We start from the raw sequence: 17,676 nt of genomic DNA on the forward strand, positions 1-17,676 counted from the left end.
AACACTGATGTGTTTAATGAAAAGTAATAAAACTAATACATATATAGCTTACATAAATAGCTATATGATAATTATGAATGCTGCACATTACTTACTGTTGTGCCAAAAACTGTGCTGAATTTATGTGATAATGCAATGATATACCATTTAGTCCATGGTAAGTAACAATTCCTTTGAAAATTTGATCTACATTTTTACACCAATTGCCATGCTTCTATAGTGATTTACTCTTGCAAATCCTAGTTTCATTGTTCTGAATTCTTATTCTACTGTTGGAACATTTTAAATTCCTAAACAAAAATCAAACATGAAATGAACACTAAAATTACTTTGTTGTCAAATCAGTTGCATTAATGTTATTTTGTCCTTCAAAACGTTTTGATTATTATCATGTTTTAAAGTAAATTCAAAGTTAAGGAGCTATATCTAATAAACACAACTTACGCACATGTAATAGAACAGAAATTTAATGAAATGGTCATCCTAGTTTACCAGAAGCAGAATTTTAGAAAAAACAAATGCCAGTACAGACTAAATCGCCAACCACGTATCTCATCACACTGTCTGGTACAACAATATAATTACATCCTGAGCCTTTGGCGAGCAATATCCATTTCCTTAGCAATAATTTCCTTAAATTGTTAAATAAACTTAATTTTCACATTATTATACAGAAAATACATTTTAGCATGGCATTTGAAGTAATGATTATAAAGAGCATTCCTGGCAATGCTCGAGACAGGTAAGGTTAATCAAATTTTCTCCCAAGTAAGCAACAGAACAGGAATAAAAATATTTAACAGATTCTTCCAACTGTGTGCAGACATCATATTACTAAAATGTTTACCATTACTAATCACTGCACTTTACCATTTAAATACTGAACTAATTTAATGTATTTAACTTAAAATCTGGCATAAACAAAACAGACAATTGAATCATCTCCTTCTACTTATGAACTGAGTTCATCTTTTGAGATAAACCATGAATTCTCACAAACTATTCACTAGTCTACAATTAATACAGAATCCATCATTAGCCAGCAGGCAAAGAAACACAGAGGAAGTTCCAAAGATGATTTGTCTATAACTTACAGCGTATTTAAACAAATTTAACACAGAGGTCTCAATTTCATAAACTTGAATGGCTTTGAATAGAATCAATGTTTGGCAAAATGTCACATAACAGTTACTCTTTCTGGGGATGCTTGAAGAAGTATTGTTGAAGTATCATTTGTGAATTGGCTCTTTTCCAAACCCTTGCGTATTTTCCTCAATCTTCTCTTGATACATGGAAGCAACAAAATAAGTTTCCCAAGGATAACAGTGAAAGGCAGAATAAGAGCTAGTATAAAGTTTGGCGGCATGTAAAATCTGTAGTACTGCTCCTCAAAGGCTCGTTTCCATCCATAAATCAGAACATGGAAGGTGCTGATAAGAAGGGCCACATAACCAAGTGTAGACTTCAGGAGAAAAAAAGAGATATTACTTCCTTAGTAAGATCTATTGTAACTATTTTTTTCACTATTCACTTTATGAAATGCTGCTCACAATGTTTCTCTAAATAGTAGCTTTTAGTTGAATCATATGCTGTGAGGCACGAATATTAATACATTAATTCTGGATCATGTGCTCTTCTTTCTAAACATGACACACAGGTCATTTAAATGGAAACAATGTAGGAATCCATAATGCATCAGTTTTTACAGGATTAAAGAACTATAGGAGGAAAATAAAAGAGTTTTGTCCATGATGCATTATTAATTGGATTCAATCTTGCTGCTCTTCCAAACTTCCAGGATTGAAACTAAGGGCAATTTGATAAAATATTTATGGTGGTATCAAAGATGGTCTTGCTGACATTCATGTCACACACAGGTTTAGTAGGCTGCAATGATATACTTCCACCTGCTAAATATTGGTAAACATTTAATGCAATTATGTGCTTATTATCCACTATTTACCTCTGGATTTCAGGATAGTTATATAGGTTTTAAGCACATAAAGGTACACTCTTTTTAAAGGTGATGGAAAGTCTGCTTTCAGAACTAGAGAATATTCTTGCTGAAGATTATAAAAACCTAAAAATTGCAATGGTGGAAGATGTAATTTTGTCTCATGGTATCTACATTAATACCCTGTTTATAATTGGTGTTTAGAATCATCTGGGTCAGATTTTATTAGATTAACATATGCATTTCTGAGGTATAATTTCTATGTAATTCATTTATTACAAATGATAATGGATTTATTCTCGTATAGCTGGAACTGATGAGACAACTGTTGTATTATGCTGTGCAGGCTTTAAATGTTCATACTTTGAACACTGTGTTTAAATGAATGCAGGAGAAAAATAAGTAACAGTAAATGAATCCAAGAATACCACAGTAGGGGCAGAAATATCCTCTGTCTTGGGAAATCTTCAGTTTCAGTGTACAAAATTGTGAGATTGCAATAAATTCACATAATATCACAGTAATAATGCTGGTTGGATATATGATTACTGTGGTACAATACTACACATACACAGGTGAGACTAAATTCTTTTAAAAACTGGTTTTGCTCAGCCATATCACTTTTTCCCTAATGTTCTCTTTGCCCATTATAGACAAAATCATTTTTTTTCTCGTCCTGTTTTGCTACTAAAGGTAGGCAGAGGCAGGAGCATGGCTCCCACAGCTGTTCCCTGCCTGAGCTCCCAGTGTTCCCAGCAATTGCTGAAGGGCTTTTGCCTGAAACATCGATTTTCCTGCTCCTTGGATGCTGCCTGACCTGTTGTGCTTTTCCAGCACCACATCCTTGACTCCCAGTGTTAGTCCCAGTCCATGATCTGATCAGCTCAAGTCTCCTAGATTCCTGGTTACTGGGGTCTGATATACCTCCTATCCCAAACTCTGGGGAGAAGAAGTGTTTTCAATTTTGTTAGTCTATTTATCTATAATGAATATATCTCAAAACCTAATCAAATAATTCAATAAAATTCAGTACACAGCTACAACATGGCTTAAAGAATAACTGAAGTTATAGATCCAAACCCTGGAATTCCTTAAAGGATCTTTTAACATTGGGAGAAAAGATAAATTGACTTCTTTGAGCAATGTCATGTATTATTTTATTTAGAATGTTTTAATCGTTTTAGAATGTTGCAGGTTGTTTTAGCTACTTTGATGGCATTTGTCACATCTATCAAATGCAAGCAGAGTTTTCAGTGCATATTGTTGAATGTGGATTGGCCTGATATTTCCTCAATGAGATGGAAGCTTATAATAAAATATTAAAAAACCTTTGAAGTTATAGAGTGCACAGCCACACAGAGAAAAGTCACAAGGAAGAGATGCGTGATTGTAATAACAGTGTTAACACTGAGTGCTATCTTCAAATGTTTTTTCCTAATTCACCATTTAACTTTTATTTCAACTATTCTCTGATTTAATTTATTTTAACTAACATCCTTTCCTTACCTTTCATTAACCAGCTGTCAACTCTGAAAGTAAGATTGCTATTTATCTCAAGGCTACACATATCATAGATTCTAGAGTGCTACAGTGTAGATGCCAGCCAGGTAGAATAAATTGAGCTGACAGCAGAGAAAAAGACCATTCATCCCATCATGCTTTTGCTAGATTTGTGAACAGCTATTCAAAATGGACCCACATCCTAACTTCTTCTCCATAATCTTATGAAATAGTCCTCTTTAATTGCCTTTTGTAAGTTCTTAGCAATTGATTCCACAACCCTTTCAAGCAACATGATGGAGTCTTAACCTTCCATATAAATTTAGACTGATTTTTCCCTTCATCCTTCATCTAATTCTTTAAATTTATGACATTTTCTTCCTCATGTATTTTGGCAGTCAAATTAGAAAGGAATGCAAATAAGGAAAATACACCCGAACAACACTGTTTCCACATTTACACCAAGTAATACTGAACAGCAGGGACATTCAAATATTCTTGAGCATTCATAGTGTTATGCCAGGTTTCCAAATTGGCAGAAAAATTGCATTTTAAAATGCTTTTGAGAATACTTGGGTTTTCATTTCAATATTGTATAGAATACAAACACTTTCCAACAATTCAAATAGTGTGAGACCTCCCAAAAGGGCATAGAAGCTCAACCAGACTGATCCCAAGAGGAATTTATTGGCCTTGCTGTCCCAAGACACCTTCAATAATTTCAGTGTCATAAAATTTAAAAACAGGAAAGAGGCTTTTTTAAGAACATCTACCTATTTGGAACAACAGAAGTCCAAAACACATCAACACTGAAAGACTTTGAAGAAAACTTATAGTTTTTAATTAGTGATGTTTCTTATTCTCAATAATAGACCAATTTCTCCATGATAAATTCCAGGACTTAAGGATAAGCAAATCAGAGCAGGACTTATACACTTAATAATAGGATCCCAGGGAGTCTTGCTGAACAAAGAGACCTTGCAGTGCAGGTTCATAGTTCCTTGAAAGTGGAATCGCAGGTGGATAGGATAGTGAAGAATGCGTTTGGTATGCTTTCCTTTATTGGGCAGAGCATTGATTATAAGAGTTGGGAGGTCATGTTGTGACTGTACAGGACATTGGTTAGGCCACATTTACAATATTGCATGCAATTCTGGTCTCCTCCCTATCAGAAAGATGTTGTGAAACTTGAAAGGGTTCAGAAAAGATTTACAAGGATGTTGCCAGGGTTGGAAGATTTGAGCTATAGGGAGAGGTTGAATTGGCTAGGGCTGTTTTCCCTGGAGCGTCGGAGGTTGAGGGATGACCGAATAGAGGTATATAAAATCAGGAAGGGCATGGATAGGATAAATAGACAAAGTCTCTTTCCTGGAGTGGGGGAGTCCAGGAGTAGAGGGCATAGGTTTAGGGTGAGAGGGGAAAGATATAAAAGAGACCTAAGGGGCAACTTTTTCATGCAGAGGGTGGTACAACACCTCACCCTAGTTCCAAACTTCCAGCTCAGCACTGTCCCCATGACTTGTCCGGACTTGTCCTACCTGCCTATCTCCTTTTCCACCTATCCACTTCACCCTCTCCTCCCTGACCTATCACCTTCATCCCCTCCCCCACTCACCCATTGGTACTCTATGCTACTCTCTCCCCACCCCCACCCTCCTCTAGCTTATCTCTCCACGCTTCAGGCTCACTGCCTTTATTCCTGATGAAGGGCTTTTACCCGAAATGTCGATTTCGCTGCTCCTTGGATGCTGCCTGAACTACTGTGCTCTTCCAGCACACTAATCCAGAATCCATATATGGAATGAGCTACCAGAGGAAGTGGTGGAGGCTAGTACAATTGCAACATTTAAAAGACATCTGGATGGGTATATGAATAGAAAGGGTTTGGAGCGATATGGGCCAGGTGCTGGGAGGTGGGACTAGATTAGGTTGGGACCGAAGGGTCTGTTTTCATGCTGTACATCTCTATGACTTTATGTGAGTAAATAACCTCACACCAATTTCATTATTCCATTTTACAATAGTTTAGTTTTAATTTTCGGAAACTGTTGGAGGATGGCAATGTCTTGAAATGTAGCATAAATTAAGAAATAGAACATCAGCAGCTTGAGTTCATTTAGGCATCTGATTTTAAAATCTGGACGAGTGAATGGCAATTATTCTGTTATCTATCTCAGCGATTTCTCTCAGCTTAATGTATCTGTGTATAAAGGAACTCTGTTTTCAACTATATTCTTTGAAAATCCCAGCAACACCTGTCCTCCCCATAACAATCAGAGAGGTACATCAAATCAGAGTTGTATACTCTAATTAGAAGATATTTTCTCCAACCAGAAAAATAAAGGAGTGCTTGATAGTAATTTTATTATAATCCAACTGAAGTAGAAGACTGAGATTAAGACATAAGGATAGAATTCTAGCATAAGCATGATGGGAGCTGTCAGCTCAAATGAGTCTATTTGGCAGGCATCTAGAATCTATGATATGTGTAGCATGAGATAGATAGTGATCTTACTTCCAGACTTGATTGCTGGTTAACGAAAGGTGAGGAAAGGGTGTTATTTGAAATAAACTAAATGAGAATAGTTGAAATAAAAGTTAAATGGTGAATTAGGACAAAAAAACATTTGAGAGGGGCACTCAGTGGAGTGATATCCCTGCCATTATTAACACATAGAGGAAGTTTAAACTATTCTGTGCATTTGAATGGGAGCCAGGCAGTGAGATACCATTTTCTGACAGCAACTGCTGCTGGTACTGTCCTGTGGTGCTGCCTGTAAATAATACCTAGCATTATGTTATGACCCACTATCTTAGTGGATCATCGTAAACCAGGCCTTGCTGTTCCCAAACTCATACCAAATGTTAGAAGGTATTTTCTAAACTATATGCAGTGCCCCAATTTACCTGACTTTCAGACCACAGGAACATAGGAACAAAGTAGGCCATTCAGCCCATTGAGCCTGTTCTGCCATTCAATGAGAACACGGCTGATCTGTGGCCTAAATCCATATACCTGCATTTGGTCCATATCCGTTAATAATTTTGCTTAACAAAAAATATCTATCTTAAACTTAAAATTAACAACTGACAAAAGTTGATAGAAACTATAGACCAGGTTTATGTACTGAACAAAAACTATTAACTATTTGAAGTAATTAGAGTATAGCTACTGATAGACAATAGACAATAGGTGCAGGAGTAGGCCATTCTGCCCTTTGAGCCTGCACCACCATTCAATATGATCATGGCTGATCATCCTTAATCAGTATCCTGTTCCTGCCTTATCTCCATAACCCTTGTAAACAGATATAAATCATTGGTATATAAAACTACTAATTAAAACTATAATCCCCTTATAAAATCCCCTTTACACACACACACAGACATGCCAGCCAGTGGGTTTTGCTTCCAATTCAGATGTTGAGATGATTTTTCTTTGCTTGGCCAGACCCTTTGTGTTCAGTTTCCCTTCTCTTTTCATTGGTTGCCTCCATTGGTTGTAAGAAGTACAGAGTGACTGATTCACTTGAAAAATGTCTAAGATTTATTAACTCAATACGTCTCACAGCAACACTGCAGGAAAGGTAATTGGTTTTCTTCACGTTTAATCTGAGTTTTTACAACAGGCAGCTTCCCCTGGGGAGATCAATTGCATACATTTCTATGTCTTTATCTCTCTCTGTGTCTCTGTAACTTGTTTCCAGTTCCAGCCTGCTCTGTTGACTGAGAACCAATTGGCTACACTCATAAACAACCTGTCGGTTCCTAATCATTTGCACATAGCAGGAATCCATTGTCACACAAAAAAGGTTCACAACAGATAACAAATTCCTTGCCGTGAAATTATGCAAATATTGAGATAAATTCCTAGATTTGAAAAAAATTCTTTCTCACTGCAGTCCACAGTTTTTAAAGACACAAAAATTAAGACACTGAACAGTAAAACCGACAAATTTATCTTCTCCTTTTGTGGGGTTAAGGGCTAATTATAACTTTAAATATAGCTCCTGAACATGTGCATAAGATGATATGTTATCGTGACATCAGATTACATTGTACAGGATCCTTGGTCTGTAAGGTTACAGAAATGTTCTTTTTATATTGTGATGTTCAATAAAGCCCATCAATGTTCACTTGATGGTGGACCTGATCTTACTACATGGTGGTAATGTTGACAACACAAACAAAACCTGAGGCAAATAGCAAATCACAGAATCTGTACAATGTGGAAGCCAAAGACCATTCCACTTAGAACCACCCCCCATTCTATTCTGTCATCCTGCATTTCCCATGGCCAATCCACCTAACCTCCACACCTTTGGACTGTGGAAGGAAATTGGAGAACCCAGAGGAAACCCACACAGACACAGGTAGAATGTGCAAATTCCACACAGACTGTCACCTGAGCATGGAATCGAACCCAGGTCCCCAGCACTATGATGCAGCAATGTTAACCACTGAGCCACCATGTTGCCCCAAATATTGTGTGGAGTGAAGCCCAGCAGTAATACAAAGATATGGGTAAAGTACAAAGTGAATCCAGCCTAGGAATATGTGGAAAGAAAGTCAGAAAGATGGCTTATCAGCAACAGGGAGCATTGGATGAAGGACATCAAAGACAACCTAGGTACCATAGTGAGGGACACCAACACAATACTGACAGAATGTGCAAAAGGCATGCAGCAAGGAACACAAAAAGCTGTAAGAAAGCCAACCAATAGATTACTATAGTTGGAGATCTTTACAGAGAGAGAAAAATGTACAAGAAAGGAATACAAAAAAAAGTGCAGTAAAGTAAAAGAAATCAGTCACATTTGTCCACATATTGAGTACACTTGACCATGGACAAACTTTATCAGATCCTCTGGATTATGCACAGATTCCAGACCAGGCCTTGAATTGGAACAAATGGAACCCATGGTTTAGCTGATAGCACACTGCTTCAAGTATCAGTAAAAACATGGACAAAGGACAGATCAATTTACCGTTGTGTATGACTGTCAGCATTGGCAATACCATTTTTATTAAATAGGGCAAAAATAAAGAGATTGCAAAATATCATGATATATAACACAGGCTTTTGATTCCTGTTTTAGGCAAGTAAAACCATCTTGTACACCACAGTTTAAACAGAGCAACTAGGAGCCAGGGAAACCACTGATTCATTCATAAATATGTATCACCTCACAGACAACTGTTAATTTGGATCAATGAACAAAGTTCATATGGGACCATATAGCATTAGGGTTACTTGATGAAGCTTTATCTGAACTTTTACAATTTAAAGATTTCACATTACTAAAACCATTCAGATTACCAGACAGGCTGGTCTTCGTGAGGAGAACAAATCTTTGATCCAAGGGGGACAAAGAATAATTTGTTTCTCATTTCCTATGCAGGCAAGTTGCTGATAAATGGAGGCCCTTGAATGGCTGTTAATTGACTACTTAAGGGCCTAAACTGGTGATGAGTTGAGAAGGTCTCACAAGGACCTTCCTGTCTGGCAATTAATGGCTGAGGTGGCAAGAAAAAGGTGAGTATCTCTCCATTATTGAAATGAAGAGAGACTGATAAGCTCTAAAATGCAGAGAATCTGAGTACATTAGTGCATTGATGAGCCAGCTCACTCATTATATATTCTTCTCACCACTAACAGATGGGGCAAAACTGTATCCTCTGTAACAGAAAATACAAATGCTGTCTCCTGCAGATCCTACTCATCACCATAAATACTCTTGCACAAATGCTGAAATACCAATTTTGATATATTATGAAATGGTGTTGGAGGATGCAGAATCACTGTGTGATTTTATGAAGTTTGATAATCATATAAAGCTTGGCAAATGGCAGAGTTTGATCCACCTTTTAGTATATACATATTTTCTCTTAACAGTCAACTAAGCACTGCCCTCACTGTTGAATGTAGATTATTCTTCTGCAAAGCAGATTGGAAATAATTTCAAGAAATTAATGGATGTCCTGGGCTAATGTTTACTGGGAGCCAAGAGATGGACTAACTGTGCGGTAAGACAGGAACAGAGGCGTAGAAAGGCATTAAATGGGCATAAGTCTTGCGTGTACATCCAGCAAAATTTCTTATTATAACAGAGGCAACACTCTGCAGAGTATAATCTCATGAGCTGCTGTGTTGCCTCGTAAATAATTTCTCCTAAGCTTTTCAAAAAAGGGGAGAAAAGATTCGGGTTTAAGTTAATGTAAAAGGGAGCTTTTAATATTCATGGGTTCATACTATTCAGAGGAATATAGCAGCAGTGAGAATTAAAAATGGATAAACGTAAATCTTTAGAAGTGGAAGACATACTAATAAAGCTGTAATGGAAAACGAATGAGAGTCTGAATTTTATATCAAAAGGCATTGAATGCTATATTTGGGCAAAAAATTTGTTTGATGTACTCCAAACATCAGAGTACATAAAATAACCTAACACTGCAACTGCTGCAGCTGAATGGAAGCTATTCCAAATGAACAGCCAGTCAAAACTTTTTCTTAAAGTTTCCATCTTCCTTTTTATTAGAAAAGATTAATCATGTCTAGACATGTACATGTTTAATACATTTTATTTAGAACTGTTCCTTCACAGGATGTGTCTATAGCTTTCATTGCCCATCACTAATTGCCCTTGAGGTGATATTAAGCTGCCATCTCAAATTGATAGCCATGATGTGGAGGAGCCGGTGTTGCACAGGAGTGGACAAAGTTAAAAATCACACAACACAAGTTATAGTCCAAAAGGTTCATTTGAAAGTACAATCTTTCAGAGCGCTGCTCCTTTATCAGATAGCTAGTTGGGCAGGATCATAGGACACAGAATTTATAGTAAAAGATCAAAGTTTCATACAACTGATACTATCTATTGAACAAACTTAGATTGCTATTAAATCTTTAATCATTTAGAATGGGGATGCAGGTTTTGATTAATATGGAAATCCCAGAACTTCTTTCAAGTCACAGTCCTGTGATAATTTATGGTTTTATCAGTATTAAAAAAAAGGTGACATCTAAGCTCAGACAATGCATTAAAGGTGTGAGGTTAGAGTCAGTCTGTGTCTTAACTTGGAGTTAGACTGGTTTTATTTCCAAAGTAGGAATTTATAAAATGTCACATGGACTGACTGCCTACAGATTGTGTGCTTTTTGAACAAAATAGAATATGTCTGCAAAGACAAATCTGCAAATGCAAATTTATCATATAGACTTATCTGGGTGTGTGTGAGAGAGAGGGAGAGTGAGTGTGAGTGTGTGCACATGTGAGAAAGTGTGTGTGTGCGTGCTTGATATGGTGTGTGCACAAATGTGATAGAGTATATGCCTGTGAGAGGACGTGCGTGTTACTGTGAGCGTGAGAGAGCGTGTGTATGAAAGAGAGTCTGTGTGAGTGTGATTATATGTAAGAGTGTGTGTGTGTATATGTGTTTGTGTGTATGAGTGTGTAGTGGGGTCACCTGTAGTGTGACATGACCCAACATCCCGATTGAGGCTGTCCTCATGGTTATCAGCCTCTGCTCAGCAACCCTGCATTGTTGTGTATTCTGAAGTTCGCCCTGGAGGACGGTCAGCTGAAAATCAGAGGCTGAATGTCCTTGACCACATACTCACTCTTTCTCGCTCTCACACACACACACACAAAGCTAAGTCTGTGCAGAGAATTTGCATTTGCAGATTTGTATTTGCAGATATATTCTATTTTGTTCAAAAAGCACACAATCTGTAGGCAGTCAGTCCATGTGACAGTTTATAAATTACTACTTTGGAAATAGGACCAGTCTGACTCAAGGTTAGAACACAGACAGACTCTAACCTCACACCTTTAATGAACTGCCTGAGCTGAGATGTCACCTTTTTTTTTATACTGATAAAATCTTAAATTCTTTTGGGATTGTGACTTGAAAGAAGTTCTGGGATTTACATATTAAGCAATCGAAACCTGCATCTCCATTCAAAGTGATTAAAGACTTAACAGCAATCTAGTTTTGTTTAATACATTGCATCTGTTGAATGACACTGATCTTTTACTATAAATTCTGTGTTCTATGATCCTGCCCCATTAGCTACTTGACGAAGGAGCAGCTCTCCGAAAGCTTGTACTTTGAAATAAACCTGTTGGACTATAACCTGATGTTGTGTGATTTTTAACTTTGAATTAGTAGGATATGTATAACATAAAGATTGTTTTCTACAAGTATTCACTCTCAATAGTTCATTGTATCTTACAGTAGCGAAATCTTGTATGAACTCATCTAATTCAATAACGTTGTTTACAGAAAGAGATCTGTCAATCCTACCTTTTCTCGCTTATATGTGACTCAAGATCCACAGCAATGTGGTTATCTCTTAAATTTGTCCTGAAGTAGCCTAACAAACCACTCAGATATAGCAAACGGCTTCAGAAAAGTCAATAAGGAATGGAACCAGGCCTATAAGCCAGCATCGATTTGGCACTGGAAATGAGAGATTTTACTCTCAGGACTGTGGACTGTGAACACCTCTCTCCACAGATGCTGCTGGACCTGCTGAGTTTCTCCACCATCAGTTTTTAGTTCAGATCTCCAGCATGTGTGCTACTTTGCTTGCTTTTCTGTGTTTTATCCAGTGCCACTTTTCTTCCAGGTAAGCACATCTTGGTGCTGCTCTGCTCTTCTCTCAAATAGGATTTATATTTTAATCTCTGTGTATAGAGTCATAGAGATCTACAGCGCAGAAACAGACCCTTCTGTCCAAGTCATCCATGCTGACCAGAAATCCTAAATTCATCTAGTTCCATTTGCCAGCACTTAGCCCATATCCCTCTAAACCTTTCATGTTCATGTACCCATCCAAATGCCTTTTAAATATTGTTAATATCCCAGCCCCCATCACTTCCTCTGGCAGCTCAATCCATACATGCACCGTCCTGTGTGTGAAAAAGTTGTCCATTAGGTCCCTTTTAAATCTTTTCCATCTCACGCTAAACCTCAGCCCTACAGTTCTGGACACTCCCAACCCAGGGAAAAGACCTCGTCTATTTTCCCTATCCTTGCCCCCCCTCATGATTTTATAAACCTCTATAAGGTCACCCCTCAGCTTTCGATGCTCTAGGGAAAAAAGCCCCAGTCTATTCAACCGGTCCCTATAGCTCAAACCCTCCAACCCTGGCAACATCTTTGTAGATCTTTTCTGAACCCTTTCAAGTTTCACAACATCCTTCCCAGAGGAGGGAGATTAGAATTGCACACAATATTCCAAAAGTGACCAAACTATGAATCTGCACTCCAAGATCTCTTTGTTCAGCAGCAGTCCGCAGGACCTTACCATTAAGGATATAAGTCCTGCCCTAATTTACTTTTACAAAATGCAGCACCTCATATTTATCTAAATTAAATTCAATCTGCCACTCCTCTGCTCTTTGGCCCATCTGATCAAGGTCCTGTTTTACTTGGAGATAACCTTCTTGATGGTCCACCACACCTCCAATTTTGGTGTTATTTGCAAACTTACTAACTATACCGCCTGTGTTCACATCCAAATCATTTATATAAATGATCGAAAAGCAGTGGACCCAGCACTGATCTTTGAGGCACATCTTTGGTCACAGGCCTTCAGTATGAAAAGCAACCCTCCACCACCACCACTCTCCTCTACCTTCAAGGCAGTTTGTTCACCTTCATTGCTTTCTATCCCCCTCCTTGGTGTTTCATCAGTTCTTGCTTTCATAGCCTCACCTCCTTTTTCAGTGACTGTCTCTGGCTCTGACTTAGCTAATGTTTGTTCCAACAGATATTCCATCCTTCATGCTTTGAATCCACCCAGGACTACAGCTATCTCCGAAAATTAAATAGTCTTAAGATAGTAACTCACACAATATCTTGAGGTCCACACTTATTGTCATGCACCACTACATGCACACTCTTGACCTCTGTCTCCATCAGCACCAGCTCATGTTATCTCAAAGTTGTTTACTCCCTCATCCATTTCACTCTTCACTTAATTTGATGATTTATTTAATAACATTTTATTTTCCTTTTAGCTTTTAAGGAATGCCAACTGCAACAACTCACAGATGCTGATGCCCTCTGGATTTTTTCTCTCCTTCTCTCTGATTCATCTCTTCTTCTACACCCACATCTCATTGTGTATTCATCATACTGTCTGATCTTTCCCTCTCTGATGCCAAATGATCTGTCCTCAGCAAACAACCTTTTACCCCCTTCCAACTCCCCCTAAACGAACTTTGTTGGAACTCCTTATCCATCACTACTGTATCCACTTAGGCATAGAGCTGTACAGCATGGAGACAGACTCTTCAGTCCATCTTGTCCATGCCAACCAGATATCCTAAATTAATCTCGTCCCATCTGCCAGCATTTGGCCCATATCCCTCTAAACCCTTCCTATTAATATACTCATCCAAATGCCTTTTCTTAGAACCAACTCCAATATCCATAGGTACCTGTAATGAAACATCAGAAACACCCAGCTGTGCAGGTTCTCTGCTGGATCAACAGCTGTGCAGGTTTACTCCTCGTTTGTTTCACCTCCCGCATGCTTTCTGCTCTCTAGCTCTTCGTCCTTTTTGAAACAAAAGCGTTGGTGTTTTGATCTTTTCTTTCCCCCAAAGTTCCAAAACAATGTAACAGGTTATAAAACAATAATAACTGCTCCAAAAATTCGAGGAAATCAGCTCCTACACTGAAAATACCTCAAAAAAAAAAGGAGCAGCTCCTGCAGCCACAATTTTTCCCTGTCTTCCATTTATGATTACCCAGAATGTCTCTTTGGAAACAAGTCCTTTCCCTAATTCATAGAATATTTCACCCATCTCCAATACTCCCCCTCCATCCAGACCAGCATTCTGGTTTCTTAACTGCATTTGATCACTTTATCAAGAACTTTCACCGTGACACAAACTGACTTAATTTCTCAGCTCACCTTTCCTACTCTCAACTTTTTCCACCTGAATTTGTTGAACACCATTCCCTCAGGTCTAATTTTCAGTGCGAAGCTGTTCTCGTTTGGTGTTCACAGGCTGAGCGCCAATTCTCAGACTCTTTCTCCTATCTTCTCCTGTACCATGAACTCACTACTAAACATCAAGCTGTTGGTTCCAGGAATGCAAATGACCTCATCACCTCTGACAATCTCCCCACTAAGTTTCAGGCCTCATTGATCCCCCAAACCTACATAGCCTGCTTCTGTCAACTGTTCAAAATCCACAAATAGGACTGAACTAGGAGACCCATCATTTTAGCCTATTCCTGTGCTGTCGGTCTTATTTCTTCCGATCATGATTCTACACATTTCCTCTTGTTCCCTTGGTTGCAACTTACATTTGTGATTCTTCTGATTGCTTTATGTTGGTTCCATGACTTCTAGTTTTATGGTCCTAGCACTTCACCTAGATGTGTAATCCTGCTAAACTTTCATCCCCCATCAAGATGGTCTGAAGACTCCGCTTCTTCCCTAAAGGTTTCATGCAGGTTTTACCATGAAAGTCATTATCGTCCCTGTCCAAAAATAGCTGGCTTGCCTGGCTGTGTGAGTGTGCAAATTCTGTGATATTATTCTTCAGAAACCTATGTTCTGCTCAGGCAGCTACAATCAGACAGATAATTCATGAGAAATTACACTCATAGACTAATGACAGCATTGGAATATGTGTAAGGGATGTGTCTATACCATTTAACATTCAAAGGGACAAAAGATATGCAATCATGTACAGAAAATAGACTACAATTTTAAAGATTTTTAAAAAAAATTACCTTAATTTATTCTGTCTAATAAGATCAAGACAGTGCGGTAACTTGTTATGAAATCCTCGAAACAGGTCACTCATGCAGCACTCATTTTGATTATAGGCATATAGCCTATCAATGTATTTACGGCATCTATAATAAGACCATAAGAAATAGGAACAGGAGTATGCCATTTGGCCCAACAAAACTGCTCTGCCATTCAATAAGATCACTGTTGATCTGACATTCCTCACATCCATGTTGCTGCCCCTTCACTGTAACTTTTGATTGCCCTACTGATCAAGAATCTATTTATCTCAGCCTTAAATATGTAAAAGATCCCTCAGCTCTGTATGGAAAGGAGTTCCAAAGACACTCAACTCTCTGAGAGAAGCAATTCCTCTTCATCTCAGTTTTAAATTAGCATTCCTTAATTTGGAGACTATCTCCCTTGATCGTAGACTCTCCTCTCATGCAGTATAAAGAGAATTGCTCAACTTAAATTCAATTTGAACTTAAATGAGCTCTGTGAACAAAGCATTTCCCAATTGTACAGTTAAGTGCTGTGTACATCAGACATCTGGCCTGATAATATGAGACTCCGGTAACTGATACATTGTATGAATCCAACTGTGGCGTTCAATTTTACAGCAACATCTGTTAACTCAAAATACTTAGAACTTCAGCAGGCATATAGTGCTTAACTAATAATTTGTTAATAATACTGAGAAAAAATAATTAACAAGTTGATCTTTTCCTTACCCACTTATATAACTTTTGCTTAGGAACTGTAACGCGATTTACCTTTATCAAAACGAAAATGTATTTGACAAATACTTCAATGGTTTTGGTTAAAATGTACAAGAAAGGATGAACAGTGCATTCTCTGAAGGCTTAAATCTGAAGTGCACATTCAGATACAATGAGGAGGTATCTTCCAGTGTAGCAAGTTTAGTAGTGAGAGACATTTAATCAACAGGAAGTGGGCAAGTTAGTATCCTGCCTCCTTCCTGATTCAGTCCAGTTTAGGCCCTGAGACAACCTTTCTACCCTCATGTCTATTGAGGTCCTCAACTGTGCAATTAGTGCTGGCATGTTAAGCACTTGAGTAGCACATGATGTTGGACTCTCTTTTAAAAGAGGCGACCGAAGGCTCTCAGCCAGTTGCTCACACCTCATTGTATCCACAAGATCCTACCAAGTAACTGCAAAATTATCTCAGTAGTTCAATAGCTTTAATTTTGAATGGCAAACGGATGAAGAAGATAATTTTACCAATCTTAGCCCATCCAACCAGACAACTTAATATCCATTCTAAGGTTTCTTCCTTCACTACATTACTTTAACAATGTTCATTCTTTGCCAAATTTTCAGCCCTAAAGTTATCTTTTGGATGTGTGAATCTCTGTCCCTTCTTGCAATTTTAAATCATGTTCATGTTAATGTTTGTATTTCTCTAACGATCTTCTTAAGCCCTGGGCAAACACTTTTCTATGCCAGTTTAATGCTGAAAAGTACACATTCTTTCAGTCTTTCCTGATAATTCAGTTCCCAGACATCGACAATCAACCTCCTTGTCTCTGCTGCAAATGTCCTGATGACTGCAAGACAAAATGTAGCAAGACTTGGACAACATCCAGGCTTGGGCTGAAAGTAGTAACTAAGATTCATGACATCATAATGTCAGATAATGACCACCTCCAATAAGAGACAATTTAACCACCACCCCTTGACATTCAATGGTGTTACATCACTGAATCTCTGAATATTAACATTCTAGGGGTTACCATTGACCAGAAATTGAATCGGACTAGCTGTATTAACCTAGTGGTTAGAAGAGCAGGTCAGAAGCTATGAGTACTGCATCAAGTAACTCACTTCCTGACTCCCTTAAGCCTGTCCACTATCTACAAGGCACAAGTCAGAAGTATATGGAATACACCCCATTTGACTAGATGAGTGCAGCTCCAACAACACTCAAGAGACTTGACATCATGCTGGAAAAACCCTCCTTGATTTGTTATGAGTACAAAAACATCCAATCCCTCTACACTGACACTCAGTAAGTGGTAGTGTGTATCATTTTCAATATGCACTTCAGAAATTCACTGAAGATCCTGAGACAGCACCTTACAAACCCACAACCACTTCCATTTAGAAGGACAAGGGCAGCAGATACGTGGGAACACCAGCAACTGCAAGTTTCCCTCCAAACCACCTTCGATGGTCCTTCTCTATCACTGGGTCAAAATCCTATAATTCTCTCCCTAACCTACAGCATATGGACTGCAGCAGTTCAAGAAGGCAGCTCACCACCACCTTCTCAAAGGCAACTGTGGATAAATAAATGCGGGCCTAGTCAGCGATACTGACATTCTATGTGTGAAGTTTTTTTTTCCAAAAAGAGACTTTTTATCAGCAACACTTATTTGGAATATTTATCATTTTGTACTTAACCGCAGTTTTAAGTCATTTGTGCTGTAGAAAGC

General features: G+C 38.2%; 1 protein-coding gene across 12 annotated transcripts in view; it reads right to left on the reverse strand.

Moving 5' to 3' along the window:
• Positions 1-449: 449 nt before the first annotated feature.
• Positions 450-17,676, reverse strand: part of steap2 (STEAP family member 2, metalloreductase) — a 65,134-nt gene continuing 47,907 nt past the window's right edge. For 10 of the 12 annotated variants that reach the window (XM_043690368.1, XM_043690367.1, XM_043690362.1 and 7 more), the window contains one exon: positions 450-1,462. In XM_043690368.1, the coding sequence (XP_043546303.1) occupies positions 1,178-1,462 (285 nt within the window). In that variant the 3' untranslated portion in view covers positions 450-1,177. Of the gene's footprint in view, positions 1,463-13,905; positions 14,025-15,214; positions 15,341-17,676 lie in introns of all 12 variants that reach the window. The other 2 variants (XR_006311723.1, XR_006311722.1) reach the window with 2 other exon arrangements.

Source organism: Chiloscyllium plagiosum, chromosome 5 (assembly GCF_004010195.1).
Source record: "Chiloscyllium plagiosum isolate BGI_BamShark_2017 chromosome 5, ASM401019v2, whole genome shotgun sequence".
Classification (NCBI taxonomy): Eukaryota; Metazoa; Chordata; class Chondrichthyes; order Orectolobiformes; family Hemiscylliidae; genus Chiloscyllium; species Chiloscyllium plagiosum.